At 44.7% G+C, this 13198-nt stretch overlaps 1 protein-coding gene across 1 annotated transcript in view; it reads left to right on the forward strand.

Annotated features, from left to right (window-relative positions):
• Positions 1-8000, forward strand: part of SLC2A5 (solute carrier family 2 member 5) — a 307480-nt gene extending 299480 nt beyond the window's left edge. The window contains exon 13 of the mRNA XM_069610031.1: positions 6131-8000. Within this exon, the coding sequence (XP_069466132.1) occupies positions 6131-6352 (222 nt within the window). The 3' untranslated portion in view covers positions 6353-8000. The remainder of the gene's footprint in view (positions 1-6130) is intronic.
• The last annotated feature ends 5198 nt before the right edge of the window (positions 8001-13198 follow it).

Consider the following 13198-nt stretch of genomic DNA (forward strand, 5'->3'; position numbering starts at 1 on the left):
TATGTATAGTTTGTACACCCACTGGTAACTAGAGGACAGATTGGAAAAGGTCTGTTCAGTTTAAACACAAGATAAAGTATAGTACAATTGACAGGAAAAAAACATAATATAGTCCCCAGCACAAAACAATTTCTAAAATTATGAACGGTTTGTAACTAACCTTATTTTTTTTTCTTTTCTTTGCAACTTTCTTGACTCGAACTTCAATATCTGCACGCTGTTGCTCCGATTCGTTTCCGCATGTTTTCCCTTCCTCTTGCCCTGCAACAACTATATTTTCTGTATCCGCATAGACAGCACGGAATGACGCTCCATCGACTCCCTGAAACATAGTGCTTTCATTACTATGTATCACAATATTGAAAACATTAAACACACGTGTGGACGAACACACAAGTACATCTCAATAGCTAAACACGAATTAAACATTGTGTAGAACAATCAAACGACAAGTATTCGAGCTCAAATGATCTAGTTCAATGGAACTGTCAGTATCCATACCTCTGGCTCCGCGTGGACTGCCATGAATGATTGTATTGGAGAGGAGGCATCAGCAACTTCCTGAAACACATGTGAGCTATGGCCCCTGGGCGTGGGATATCTTTTGAAGTGTACATGGTGTTTGGCACCTTGGCCGTTATCGCCCCTGACAGCACACCATGGCAGCGCTCATCCCCGGGTGCGAACTGCCTTTGATGGGGGGGTGGATGGATGGGCCGGCGGGCGTGCAGACAAGGCACAGGGAGACTGCTGAATGGAGACACACTTATGTGGATTGCAGGGGGGCGGCCTGCGTCAGGCTTGGCCTGCCTGGGGACACGGGGTCTGAGGAGGCCATGTGAGCGATGGCCCCTGGGCGTGGGATACCTTTTGAAGTGTACATGGTGTTTGGTACCTTGGTCGTTATCGCCCCTGACAGCACACCATGGCAGCGCTCATCCCCGGGTGCGAACTGCCTTTGATGGGGGGGGTGGATGGATGGGCCGGTGGGCGTGCAGACAAGGCACAGGAAGACTGCTGAGTGGAGACACACTTGATTCATTTAAAAAATCAAAACAACCGTTGTTAAAATATATGTGGTATTTTATTGTGTATCTTATTTTGATGGCACAAAAATACAAGACTTTACACATTGTACAGGCCAGGTTGCAGCACAGCTAGGGAAAATCCCCTGTACTGACCGTTGTCACTGTGGAAAGTTTGTCTTATGGCACGAACGGCACAGGCGGGTATTACTCTTCGAACGCGGTGTCCAAGCCTCCCGTGAAGCCACCAGGTAAAGGAACGATAGGCCACCAGCATGTACCACCTGTGAAAAAGAATGAAACAAACTGTTTTTAAATGACCAAGATAAGTTTAATAAACTTTGTTGTCAATGACAATTCTTGTAACTAATGGCATTCTGCTCGGACAAATGCTATCTAGACACTGCACACTATTGAACGACTTTCATACGTTAAAATGATATGTAGATGTAATTTTGGATATAGGAGACAACCATGAAATATTAGTGGCATCACAAGCAGCGTATACTTACTCGTTACTCGGATTACGAGGACGAACAGTTGCGCGAAGTTCGTGCATAAGCACCATCATTATCCTCAACACGGACCGTGTGAGGCAGGCTGCCCTGAAGTCTGGCAGCTCGGTGATGCATTGCGGGCATGGATCCCCTTCCGAAATGTAGGCCACGCATCCCGGGTTTTCACAGCAGCAGCAGTTCTCGTCCTCGGTTGGCATTAGCTCGCACCGATTGCATGTGCACCAGGTGGAAACACCGTCCATGCGACTAAGTCCAGGGTCTTCACCCGTTGATTCGTCCTGCCAACTGCCGTCCGAAGCCCCATCGTTTTCGCAGGTTTCCCTTTCCAGTAGTTCCTCCTCAGTATACTCGGGTTCGTACATGTAGGGCATTATTGTAGCCATTGTGTGGTAAACAAACTAAAATAATTTATAGCGATGGTACAGGTGTTCACAAGGGCTACAAGCAACAAAGGTAGCTGACCAGAGCACAGAAACAAGTCACAGAATGCTCAAAGAAATACAGTGAGAGGAATGGAATCGAAAATCTGCTGCTGTGTGTTGTGAAACGATCTGTTTATACTTATTGAGGAAAGAGGCGTCCTGCCATTTCCATGGCGACACGTCATTAGCTGAAGCGTAGCGATTGTTGATACGAGACGTGCTTTGGCGTTGTGAAATGGGCGGTACACGTCTGCTGATGACAGGGTCAGAGGCGGGCGATATGATTTAGTGCCGTAAAAGCAGGTCAGCCAGGGCGATGGGGCAAGTGATAGGATTATCACAAAATGGCAGCTCCCTAATGCCTGTTTTCGTGTGTGTTTAATGGACGAAAACTCGGGTAAGCTGCATAGGAAATTTTTCTAAAATCGAGCCACTTAGGCTTAAAAACACATGACCGACCCGTAGGGACAATAACATTTTTTGACCAAACCATTCCTTTAAATGGATATTAGAACATTTCAGAGCACTCATTTGGGTCATTCCGGTTAATTTGAAAACTGACCAAAAACCACTCATCCATGTCTTGAATTCGAAAAATCCACATCTGACTTCACCACGAATAAGGAGGTGGACGTTAGATATTATGCAATATAATATTAGAATGAAGCACACACCAGGAAAGACCAATGTAGTTGCTGATTGCTTTTCTATACTGCCGTGGGATTGTGAGAATGGTAATCATTTGAATGATGATGAACTGACAGAAGAACAAGGTGCGGAATGTATCATTGCACACATAAATCCTGGCTTTTTCAAAGAAGAGTGGATCACAGCTGCAAAAGATGATGCAGACCAAGGATACCTAAGAAAGGCCATTGTGAGCAATTGGAAAGATATTGATGGGTGCATCAAGTTGTGGGAGAAGATAAAGGATGAGATTTCCAGTGACAAAACGTGCGTGTACAGAGGGGATCACATAATCCCACCATCAATGTTGAGGGAGAGAATAATGGAAATTGCTCACGAAGGCCACGTGGGTAAAGGCCTCACTAAGAGAAGAGTGAGAGAAGCATACTGGTGGCCCAACATGTGGAATGAGTTAGAGACATTAGTTAAGGATTATACTGCCTGTGTAGTGAGTGATAAAGGAAAAAGAACACAAAACACACCTTTGCAACCAGTGGAAGTACCGGTTTCTGTATAGTCCAAATTGGCCATTGACATAAAAGGCCCGTTTGAGGGTCTAGAGCCTCAAAAAAATCTACTTCATGGTATTAGTGGATTATATGTCAAAGTGGGTAGAGTGGGGAGTGGCAGAAGGAACAGTTATGGCATGGAAGGTGGTGAAATTCTTAGAGGAGGTTTTCAACAGGGAAGGTGATCCACAAGAATTAATATCAGACAATAGAAGTCAATTCATGTCCTCTGAAGTGCAAGATTTCTGGAAAGAAAGAACCATCACTCACAAAACGATGGCACTATATTATCCTATGGCCAATGGATTGGTCAAAAGGATGAATGGTTTTATAAAGGGTATCATTCAATTAGCGGTAGTCAACAAATTGCCTTGGAAGGAAACACTCAAGGAGGCGTTGAATACGTATAGAGTCACTCCACATTCAGTGACTGAAGAAGAACTGTTTACACAAATGAGAGGAAGAACAGCCACCAACAGACTTAGACCTGCCTGGCTTATGTCAAAAAAGAATAAAATAATCGATTTGGAGGAGATTGTAAGGAAAGTAAGAAAAAGACAAGTTGAATATAAGAGATACTATGATACCAAGAAACATATATCAGAGAACAAAGTTGTCAGAGGAGAGTGGATCAGAGTAAAAGAACTGAGGGAAGTAATGAAAGGTGAATCCAAATATCGACTTCCACAAAGAGTGGTGAAATGTTCGGACAAATCTGCGTTTTGGAGAACGGCAAGAAGTGGTCTTGTGATGACATCATACCGGCAGGAAAAATGAATAACATGCAAGAAGAAGTAATGCAAGAGAGTACCGGGGAGATGTGCGGTAGTAATTTTGTGTCATCAAAGAAAAGGAAAATTGTGCGGAGATATAAAGATCATTTCATTTACTACTAGAAGACGTTATGGAGCCAAGAAAAACTGCAGAGAACTAACTGGCTTGAAGATGGATTAACATTTATCATATCCTTTAAAAATATTTGCATAGTCATATTTGTGTGTAACTCAGGTTATTGATCGGGTTACCAAGTGTGAGACTGTCCTCACAATTGTTCATATGTATTAATTGATGAGATGGTTATAGTTGTTTTGTTGTTCATTTGTTTTCACATATCTTCTGTTCCTTGTTTTTTAATTCTATTTCTTCATCTCTATTTCACTTTCTGTTTCTGAACAGTGTAGAGGGGGAAATGTTATGATGTGCACTGTTCTATTTGTCCATGTGCGTACTTGCGTTCTGTATGATGCTCGAATTATGATTCGAGAATCATACGGGAAGCGAGTCCGTCAGTTAAGGTCCCATCTACCTGGGTACTCCTTATTCGTGAATAAACTTACGAATACATCATAACAAACTTTTGTGGGCAAGCAATTTTTTTTCTTAACAGCTTACTTTTAACGGACCTAAGTGAAGGACAAACATACTGGTTATAAATCAAGTGACTGAAAGAAGACATTGTTAAGACATGTTCTATTACACCAGTAGTGCATCTACAGCACTAATTAAACCATTAGCTTTCAGAAGACTGCTTTTGAAAAAATCCTGGCAGGCACTGAGTGCGAAGTTTGATTTTAAGGCTTGAAAAATTTACTCAAACACATCCCAGGAGGGTTTGATTTGGGCGGGAAAAGGCTATAAGTGTATGGGAACTGCCATAGTGGTCTGCATGGCCAATCGGTGGTTAAATAACCATACACCACATACAAGCATTGTGCCCTACCTCATATGCCACCTCTCCTAAATTGTACTCTAGTGCTTTCCTTTCGGCTTATATGCTATGTATCTTTTAATGTGCATAAATAACTAAGGGTTAAGGAATATGTATTACAAAAACATTTGTCTTACATTTAAAACATATTTTACTTGCTTATAAAACACTACCATTGGGAATGGGATTACCTTTTTTACTCCCTAGAAAATCATTTAACTCCCAAAAATGGGAGTAAAATACTCCCACTTTGAAATCTTACATGGAGCACTGATTGTGCTCAAGTTATTGACCTCAGAAAGAATGAAGGGTTCGGGCTGCTATCCCACAGTATGTGAAGGTGTGAGGTACAGCCAGACACTAAGTTTTAAGTGAGCACTTAATTCATGACCTACCCGCCCTGTAAACTTTGACCACTTTTTACTCCCCGTAGAGTAAAAAGTATGCTATTAGCCCCCGTAGGGCTAATGTATGCTATGAAAAAACTTGATCAAGTTTGTAAATGTTAAATTGTCCAATGTATCTTTATATTTGGAAGACTGTTTTGTCAATGGTCACATCTGTCTGTATGAGGGGGATGAAAACAGAGGCTGAACGTATATCTTTGGACCGGGTGTAACAATTGGAAAAACATCCCTCACACTGCCTGCTAAGGTCAAGTGCAGTACCAGGGCAGGCTTCCATCAAACAGCCCACATAGTTCAGGTGCAGAAGCCATTCAAGCTTTCTTTGTCCCCCTCTCCCACCTCCATTTCAACCACTGCTCAGGACAAATGTACCTATCACCTGCCAAGGCCAAGCACAGCAGCATGTAAGCTACTCTGATTCTCCCTTCTCGCAAAGGTGAAGGCCGCAGCACGTCAAGCATCCCTCACACTATCTGCCAATGGCAGACAAGCCCTATGAAGCTGGCTAAACAATTGCATGTTGCATGAAGTGCCCTAAACTACTTGCCTTTCTAGACTGGCAGCACTCTCTGCTAGGTCACACAATAGTTTATTTTTTCCATCCTATTTAGTCCCTGGTTCTTTCTCGGTATCCAAGACAGGGTATTCTAGTTTTGCCACTGCAAGACCTTGTAGACAGGGCATCAAAGAGAGGCAAAATTGTCTCCATCCCGGTGATGAGCATCCTCCCTTTTTCTCACTAAATCGACCCTCCTTGTCCTCGCTCCACAAGCCTCTATTTCCCATGCCTCCACCTCTTCCAGGTGCTCCAGAATTAGTGCATACTAACTTGCTCCTGTTTGTTTTGTTGACAGAAAGGCCTGAATGAGTTCTGCTTCCTCGTCTTCAGTGCCATCTGCCTTGTCACCTTCATCTACATCATCATTGTGGTGCCCGAAACCAAGAACAAGACCTTCCTGGAAATTAACCAGATGCTTGCCAAGAGGAATGGACTAGAGGTGGAGCTGAACACTAAGGAGACAGAGGATCTGCAAGGGCCTGCCTCAAGCCCGCTTGAGAAGAGTACTAGCATGTGACCTGGATATCAACATACTTGCCCTGGTGTCCAGGCTGGAGCCTAACATCAGCTACTGAACAGCTGTGGGCCCACATGCAATGACATTCCGAACACCAACCTTTGACCAGGCTGTAGGCCCACGTCAAGAAGTATCCAGGCTGGATCTGGAAGATAACACCATCTTTTCATCTGGCAGAGAACCTTCATGCACCTGCACCAAGGCTGGTACTGATGAGGAACAGTCGCTATTGACCTGCCAGTGGACCTGGCTGCACCCGCATCCAGGTCAGAGCTGAGCACCAGCTTCCGACATGGCGGTGAACTTGCCCAAGAGAAGAAAAAGCGTTTTTGACCTAGCTGTATTCCTGCATGCGTCATTGTCCAGGTTGGATCAGAACACTGGTTTCTAGCCTGGTCATCATTTTGGATCCACGTCTCTGTAGCTCAGCCTTTTAAGAGTACACGCAACAGTTTCTTTGGGGCATGGACACCTCCTGCCATGGCCCTCTCTGGCTTGTTGTCTCATCAGATCTATTTTCATTTCCATTAAAGTTTAGTAAACAGAGTTTGGCTTGAACCCATGTACATGTAAGGACATTGCCGGTCCGAATACAACGGTACCGGTAAGCTTGCCGGTACCGTCGTACCCGGACCGGCAAACGCTGAGTTGTGCTCGCGGGTGCCTTTCATTCCGCCAGGTCTGACCCGGTGGAATGAAAGGCACCCGCGAGCTCAGCATTTCGGATGCACAGGCAGCATTGATAACGGTGCCTGTGCATCCAGCTTCCCCATTCCCATTGAGTCCCATAGGGCTCAAATGGGAATGGGGAAGAATTTTTTCCGGCACCCAGGAATGCGCAAATACCAGGTCCGGCAAGGTCGTAATGACCCGGGAATTGCCCATTTCTGGGCGCTGGGAAAAATGCAACTCCGGCGGCAGCCAATTGTCTTGCATTGGTTTGTGATTGCCATTGAAAAGGCTCTTTGTGTAGAATGTAACATTTTGTAAGCGTACTTATATCTAAATCCCATTCTAGAAGATTGTGGAATTTGCATGCTTCCTGATTAATCTAGCAGAGGTGGTCTAGAGTCTAAGTATTGCCGTAGGAAGTAGGAGGTAGGTGTCGGATTTCAACTTCTCCCTTCCCAAATTATGTTCCTGGGAAGGTCACCTTATCTCCTGATGCCTCCCTTCCCTCGACTGATGAAATCGGAAGCTGTTAGAAAACGACTGACTCCCAGTCTTAGGCAGTATTTTTCAAATCCAAAGGAATAATCACTGCCATCTTTAATCTTCACCGCTGCCCCAGGGCTCCCACCATTGATAGGGGCCTCATTGCTCTAAAATACATTTGCTTCATTTGGAAAATGAAACAATTAAAATGAATAATACAGTGTCTATTATGATGTGTTTATGTTGTCTAGTTTGGTCCTGCTGGCTGTCCATGTAGTTGTGGAATGTTGATGCATGAGGTGATTGGCAGCTCGGGAGAATGTCAGTGAGTCAATGCTGATAGTGTTCTGAGCCGTAGCGGTGGGTGTGTGAGGATGGCCAGTGAATGTGCTCCCTAAGATTGGTCCCTGTCCTGTCTGATGTAAATACTAAGAGTAATTCGATTTGTAGACATTGTACATATGTAAAATAAAGCTCTACCTTGTTCCATGAAGTGGCTCCACAGCTGGTCTATGTCCTGGTCTACCATCTTTTGATTACAACATAGATAGCGACAAGATACAGAACCTGCAAGAAGGAGATATGCATCCTAAATGTCTTTTGAGAGTAACTCGAGCTTCGGGAGACAGACGGGTGACCAGTTGAAGATCGAAGTAAGGAGTATGTAAGGAGAGCTACGGGGCGAAGCAGCTTAGCCACCCACCGTTACCCCATCTGTTCCATCCATCCTCACTCTCCAGCGCCCCAGCGTCCCTGGTGCCCCAAATACAGGCAGTGGGGCATAGACCACGATTCCCCCTGTGCTTGTATCCCAGCCACGTTGGCTTTGTGGAATTTGTGCAGGGTTTGGACTGGACACTGGGCATTGCAATCAAGGGGAGGGAAGAGGCCGTAGAAGGGCACGGCGGGAGGAATGGCTGATGTTGCTTGCTTGCACTGCGCCCTGGGCCATCATCATTGCACAACCGCCCATTGACCGGATCAACCAGCAGTGGACTTACCGGTGCTAGCTTGGAGGACTTGTCATGCGCGGCCCCTATGAGTGCTCCAATGCGTCTGGGAGGATGTCGATGTCTGTGGCAGGTGAGATGTGAGAGCCTGGTATCCAGAAACCGGTGCATAACGCCCTGGATATCGGCCATGATGGAGCGGCTTGGCACGGTGTCTGGTGCCAAACGATGACATCTTCGAATGTTACGGCAGAGCGTGCAACGGCCCATGCTCAGAATTGATGCCTCTGCACCAGCTGTCGAACCGAAGAACAGCTTCTGCGGACGCAATGACTGGGGTACATTTTATTAGTACAGGCAATATTATGAGTACGCTACGGACCGGAGTGGCTAATTTGCCTTCAGAATGTCTGCCTTGTTCCTGGATCTTTGTGCTTCACACCAGGGAAAAGGAGGACAGCATTGGTGTGTATTGGAGAAATGGCAAGTGGTGTTTGTATAAAGGGAACTGTCAATGGCTTTTTTTTTGGAATACGATCTTCCCTAGTGTCAATCTTTGGTTTGCAATGACATGATCCAAGGTGCATTGGAAGGGAATATGGAAGTCCTGCCACTTGTTTTTTTTTTGGTTGCACGTTTATTTGAAACTCGCAAATGTGTTTTTGTTGATGGTAGTTAGGCAGGATATCGATAGGCTAATACAATAATCTGTTTGGTACGGTGGTGTGTTTGTAGGATTTGTAGGCAGGATATCTATAGGTTAATCCAATAAGCTTTTTGGTTAGGCCGGTATGTTTTTAGGATTTTATTAATTCAAACAAGTGTCTATAATTGAGGGAAATGATTTTCATATGTTCTGTTGCTTTCTTCAAGGGTCCATTCAGGTTTCTTCCTTCAAGGGTCCATTCGCAATCGGGATATTGTCTGATGGACTTGTTCATTAAAAATATGGGATGTAAGTAAAAATGAAGGCGAAGGCTGTTCCAATTGTAAGAAATTAGTGACGTGTTTTGTCTTGTGCGTATTTCCTGTCTCATGTTCAGTGTTGTGGCCATCATTGGTTGCATGCTTGTTTCTACATGGGTTCCACATCGCTAGTTGACCCCCATTGTTTTGTTGGGTGCTCTGGCATGGCCAGGGTTATTTAGGATTGCACAGTCAGATGGTTGTATGCTTTGTTTAGGAGGTGTTCAAGAAAAGTAATGTAGGATTACACATGGAAATAGGTTTTACACTCCCCCGTTTGGGACGTATTTAGGGAAAGGATTGTAGTGTACACACGTGTCCCTTTTGGTTATGAGATATTGTAGGAAAGGATTTTAGGTCACCAATGTGCTATAATATGTCATATGTCTCTTAGGGTTAGGAGATATTTTTAAGAATGGACTTTAGGACACAAAATGTTTTGTTTTACATGTTGAGGGTGTTGTTCGTCTGGTCAAGAGGACGTTTGGGTGAAGGTCTATGTGAAATGAATCTTTGCTATTGAAAAGGAACACTATATGTGATGCATCATTTTAACCTTGCAAGGAAATGTTATCTTTAGTCTGGACTATAAATATAGTGTGTCTAGTTTCATGGTTAAATGTTTGTTTTAGTTTATTCGTACTACCAGGTGTACCTTTTGGATCGGTTCTGCACCGTGTCTTTTGTGGTTGCTTGCGGTCTGCTTGTGTGTCGCTCGGGTGTGTGGCAGAAAGTACATATATGTTTGTGCATGTGCTGTATGGAAGGTGGGTGGTAGGAAGGTGTATGTGGTTTATACGGGGTTGCACAGATGACAGTTGAAAGTGTAGCATGTCATGTCAGTGGTTTCAAGGGTGGGTGTAAAATGTGTGGCTTACGTACCCCATTTAGCATTGCCGCACTTGGTCTGGTGTGGTATACCCCCTGCTTTGTTAGTTGGTTTGGACGTGAGTGCATGTGGTGAATTGCTGTTGTCCTCTTGTGGTCGCAATCTCGGTTCTGTCTTATCTGCTATCTTGGTACCCGGTTTGTTGTGTGGTTTCAATGTTGATGGTTTCTCCTGAGTGGAGTGTTGTGCCAGGGTGTGGCAGGCCCTGGATCTGAGGGTGGCAGTCACAGATGGGAGGAGTTTTGTTCCTGGTGATTGCTTGGCACGGGTGAAGTGTGATAGGTGTGTTGTGCTCGGTTTTCTGTGGGTGTTGCTTCCATTTGCTGTGTGTTGAATTGGTAGGAAGGGGGGGTGTTATTATGTGTTTATGTTGTCTTGTTTGGTCCTGCTGGCTTTTCATGTAGCTGTGGAATGTTGATGCATGAGGTGATTGGCAGCTCGGGAGAATGTTGGGGAGTCAATGATGATGAGTTTTCTGAGCCTGTGCGGTGGGTGTGTGGGGATGGCCAGTGGATGTGCTCCCTAAGATCTGTCCCTATCCTGTCTGATTTAAATACTAAGAGTAACTGGATTTGTAGACATTGTACATATGTAAAATAAAGCCCTACCTGGTTCCATAAAGTGGCTCCACAGCTGCTCTGTGTCCTGGTCTACCATCTTTTAATTACAACACTGTCTCATTTTACTTTCTCCTTGAATGCATTAGAAATGCACATCTCTCATATCCAGCTGGTTATTACAGTGGTGTATGTGTGTTGTGCAGTTATGACACTGTATCACTGTAACATCTTGCTATTCCTGCTTAACAATTGCTTGGGGATTGTCTGCACTGCAGACATGCCTGGAAAAGCAATTCAAAGACATGCTGTCTCATTAGGTGTGTATGCCATACAGGGGCCGTCAAAAAAAGAGTTCCTCCTTATCTTGGCACTATCATTATAATACTGGAAAAGAGGTTCCCTAAACATTCTATATCTTACATATATTGAAGGAAAGAAATTAAAGTATGCCTTCGCCAGGGAAGTAAGGCTCTCCCTGGATGCTAAAATGTGGCAAGCATAATTGGGTTCACAAGACCTGGCATGGACTGCAGAGTGGACCCAGACAAGGAATGCACAGCAGCAGGGAAAAGTACACAGAGAAAGCATCTATGCTGACTGCGAGCGCATGAATGCACCTTGTGTGTTTCCACTGAGAACGATGGATCATCAGAAACCATGACACCCCTGGCTGATCCCAAGATGGCCGACAGTATTTTTAAGAGCTGGGCCTAAACAGGCCGGGGCTTTGAGACAGTTAGATTACTGTTGCAAACACAACATCTGAACATAAATATCAAAAGAGTATATACAATTGGGGAGGAGGTGGAAAACTACTGGGGAAACAGACCCACCAATTAGCAGCTTCATTTCGAACAATAAGTGCACAAGTCAAATTATAAAAAGCAGTAGAGGCCTTCAGACTTTGAGGGAGTTAGGATGGTGCTCCAGAGAGTTGGTGTGATTTCAGTTAGAGGAGCAGGAAACATAGAACCCAAACGCAGATGTGGTCAGGCCAACCGGGCTGAGAAACATGAGGAGGTTTAGCCAAATAGGCCACACTGGAAGGAAACACAACTTGGCAGGAAAGAAGTCCTGGCGAAGATCCTGGCAGAGGCCTTGATGCAGAAGCTGGCACTCTTGATTGAATCGCCTGCTCGGGCATTTTTGTACATCCTGGTGGTTGCTGCAATGTCGCCAGAGCTTAAGAAGAGCCTAAACACAAAGAGCATGTGGAGAAGTGCCCCTGGGTAGGGGGCTATAATGACCACATCATGAAAAAAGTACAGGTAGGGAGAAGGAAATCATCCCAAGAATAAACCCCTAGGACAAGAGGGAGCAAATACATGGCTTTCCTTAAAGAAGATGTTACAGAGACGTTCTGTTCTCTTGCATTCTGTCTCTCTTTCTTTGGTCCTTCTCCCTATTGGCACATAATATTCTTGTCTGGAAAGAGCGCCCTATAAAGTCTTACAAACCGGGCTGTCTGACCCCTTCCTCTAGAGATCCTTAACATCATTGGGATTTTATTCTGGTATTAGCAGGTCCCTTGCACAAACCATTTCATTCTATGGCTTCCTCTTGTTTGAATCTTTTAAAACAAAAATGGTTTTCCTAGTAGCTTCATACTTCACTCAGAAGCAGTGGCGGAGGCAGCTTTTGGTGCCTTGGGGGGATTGCATAATGGGGTGCCAACGGAAGTCTGGGGGTGCACTGGACACAAGGGGGGGTGGCCGTCCCCTCTGCCCCCGCCCTGGCTCTGCCACTGCCCAGAAAAATTGTCCAGCAATAAGCACTTTTTGTGTTTTTGACATGAATAAATCAATTCTCTGACCCGTTTCATCTTTCACCTCTAAAGGACTATACGAATGTCATCTTAATCAGGAACTCGTTCTTCTGGTTTTAGAACCTAGACCTTCTGTTCTCCCAGCTGATGAAACCTTGCATAGCTTCGATCTTTCTTTGGATTTGGTATTTTATCATGAATTATTTTGTTTCTCATAGTAGTCAAGCTCTTGGCATGAGAGCAACAGAAGCAACTGTATGCAGATTGCCTGTGGGTGGGCTGCTTCCTGCATTCCGTTTTCTGGGGTTCTTTGAGGAATCCTTGTTTCCTACAGGCCCTGTATGTTCCACCAGAGTAAAGGCAGCAGCATTGACTCTTCGAAAGACCTGTCCCTTTCTCCAGAATGTATACGGCAGCTGCCTCTCATTCTTTTTTGCAAGCATTACTTTTAAAATCTTCTTTTCAAGAATAAATGTAACATTTTGCCCAGAAGCTCTGGGATGCCAGTGATTTCGTTTGGTTCCTCGCCAGGTGGGATGGATGGAGAACAGGATGCCAGAT

Source organism: Ambystoma mexicanum, chromosome 8, assembly GCF_040938575.1.
Source record: "Ambystoma mexicanum isolate Mex_15411 chromosome 8, UKY_AmexF1_1, whole genome shotgun sequence".
Classification (NCBI taxonomy): domain Eukaryota; kingdom Metazoa; phylum Chordata; class Amphibia; order Caudata; family Ambystomatidae; genus Ambystoma; species Ambystoma mexicanum.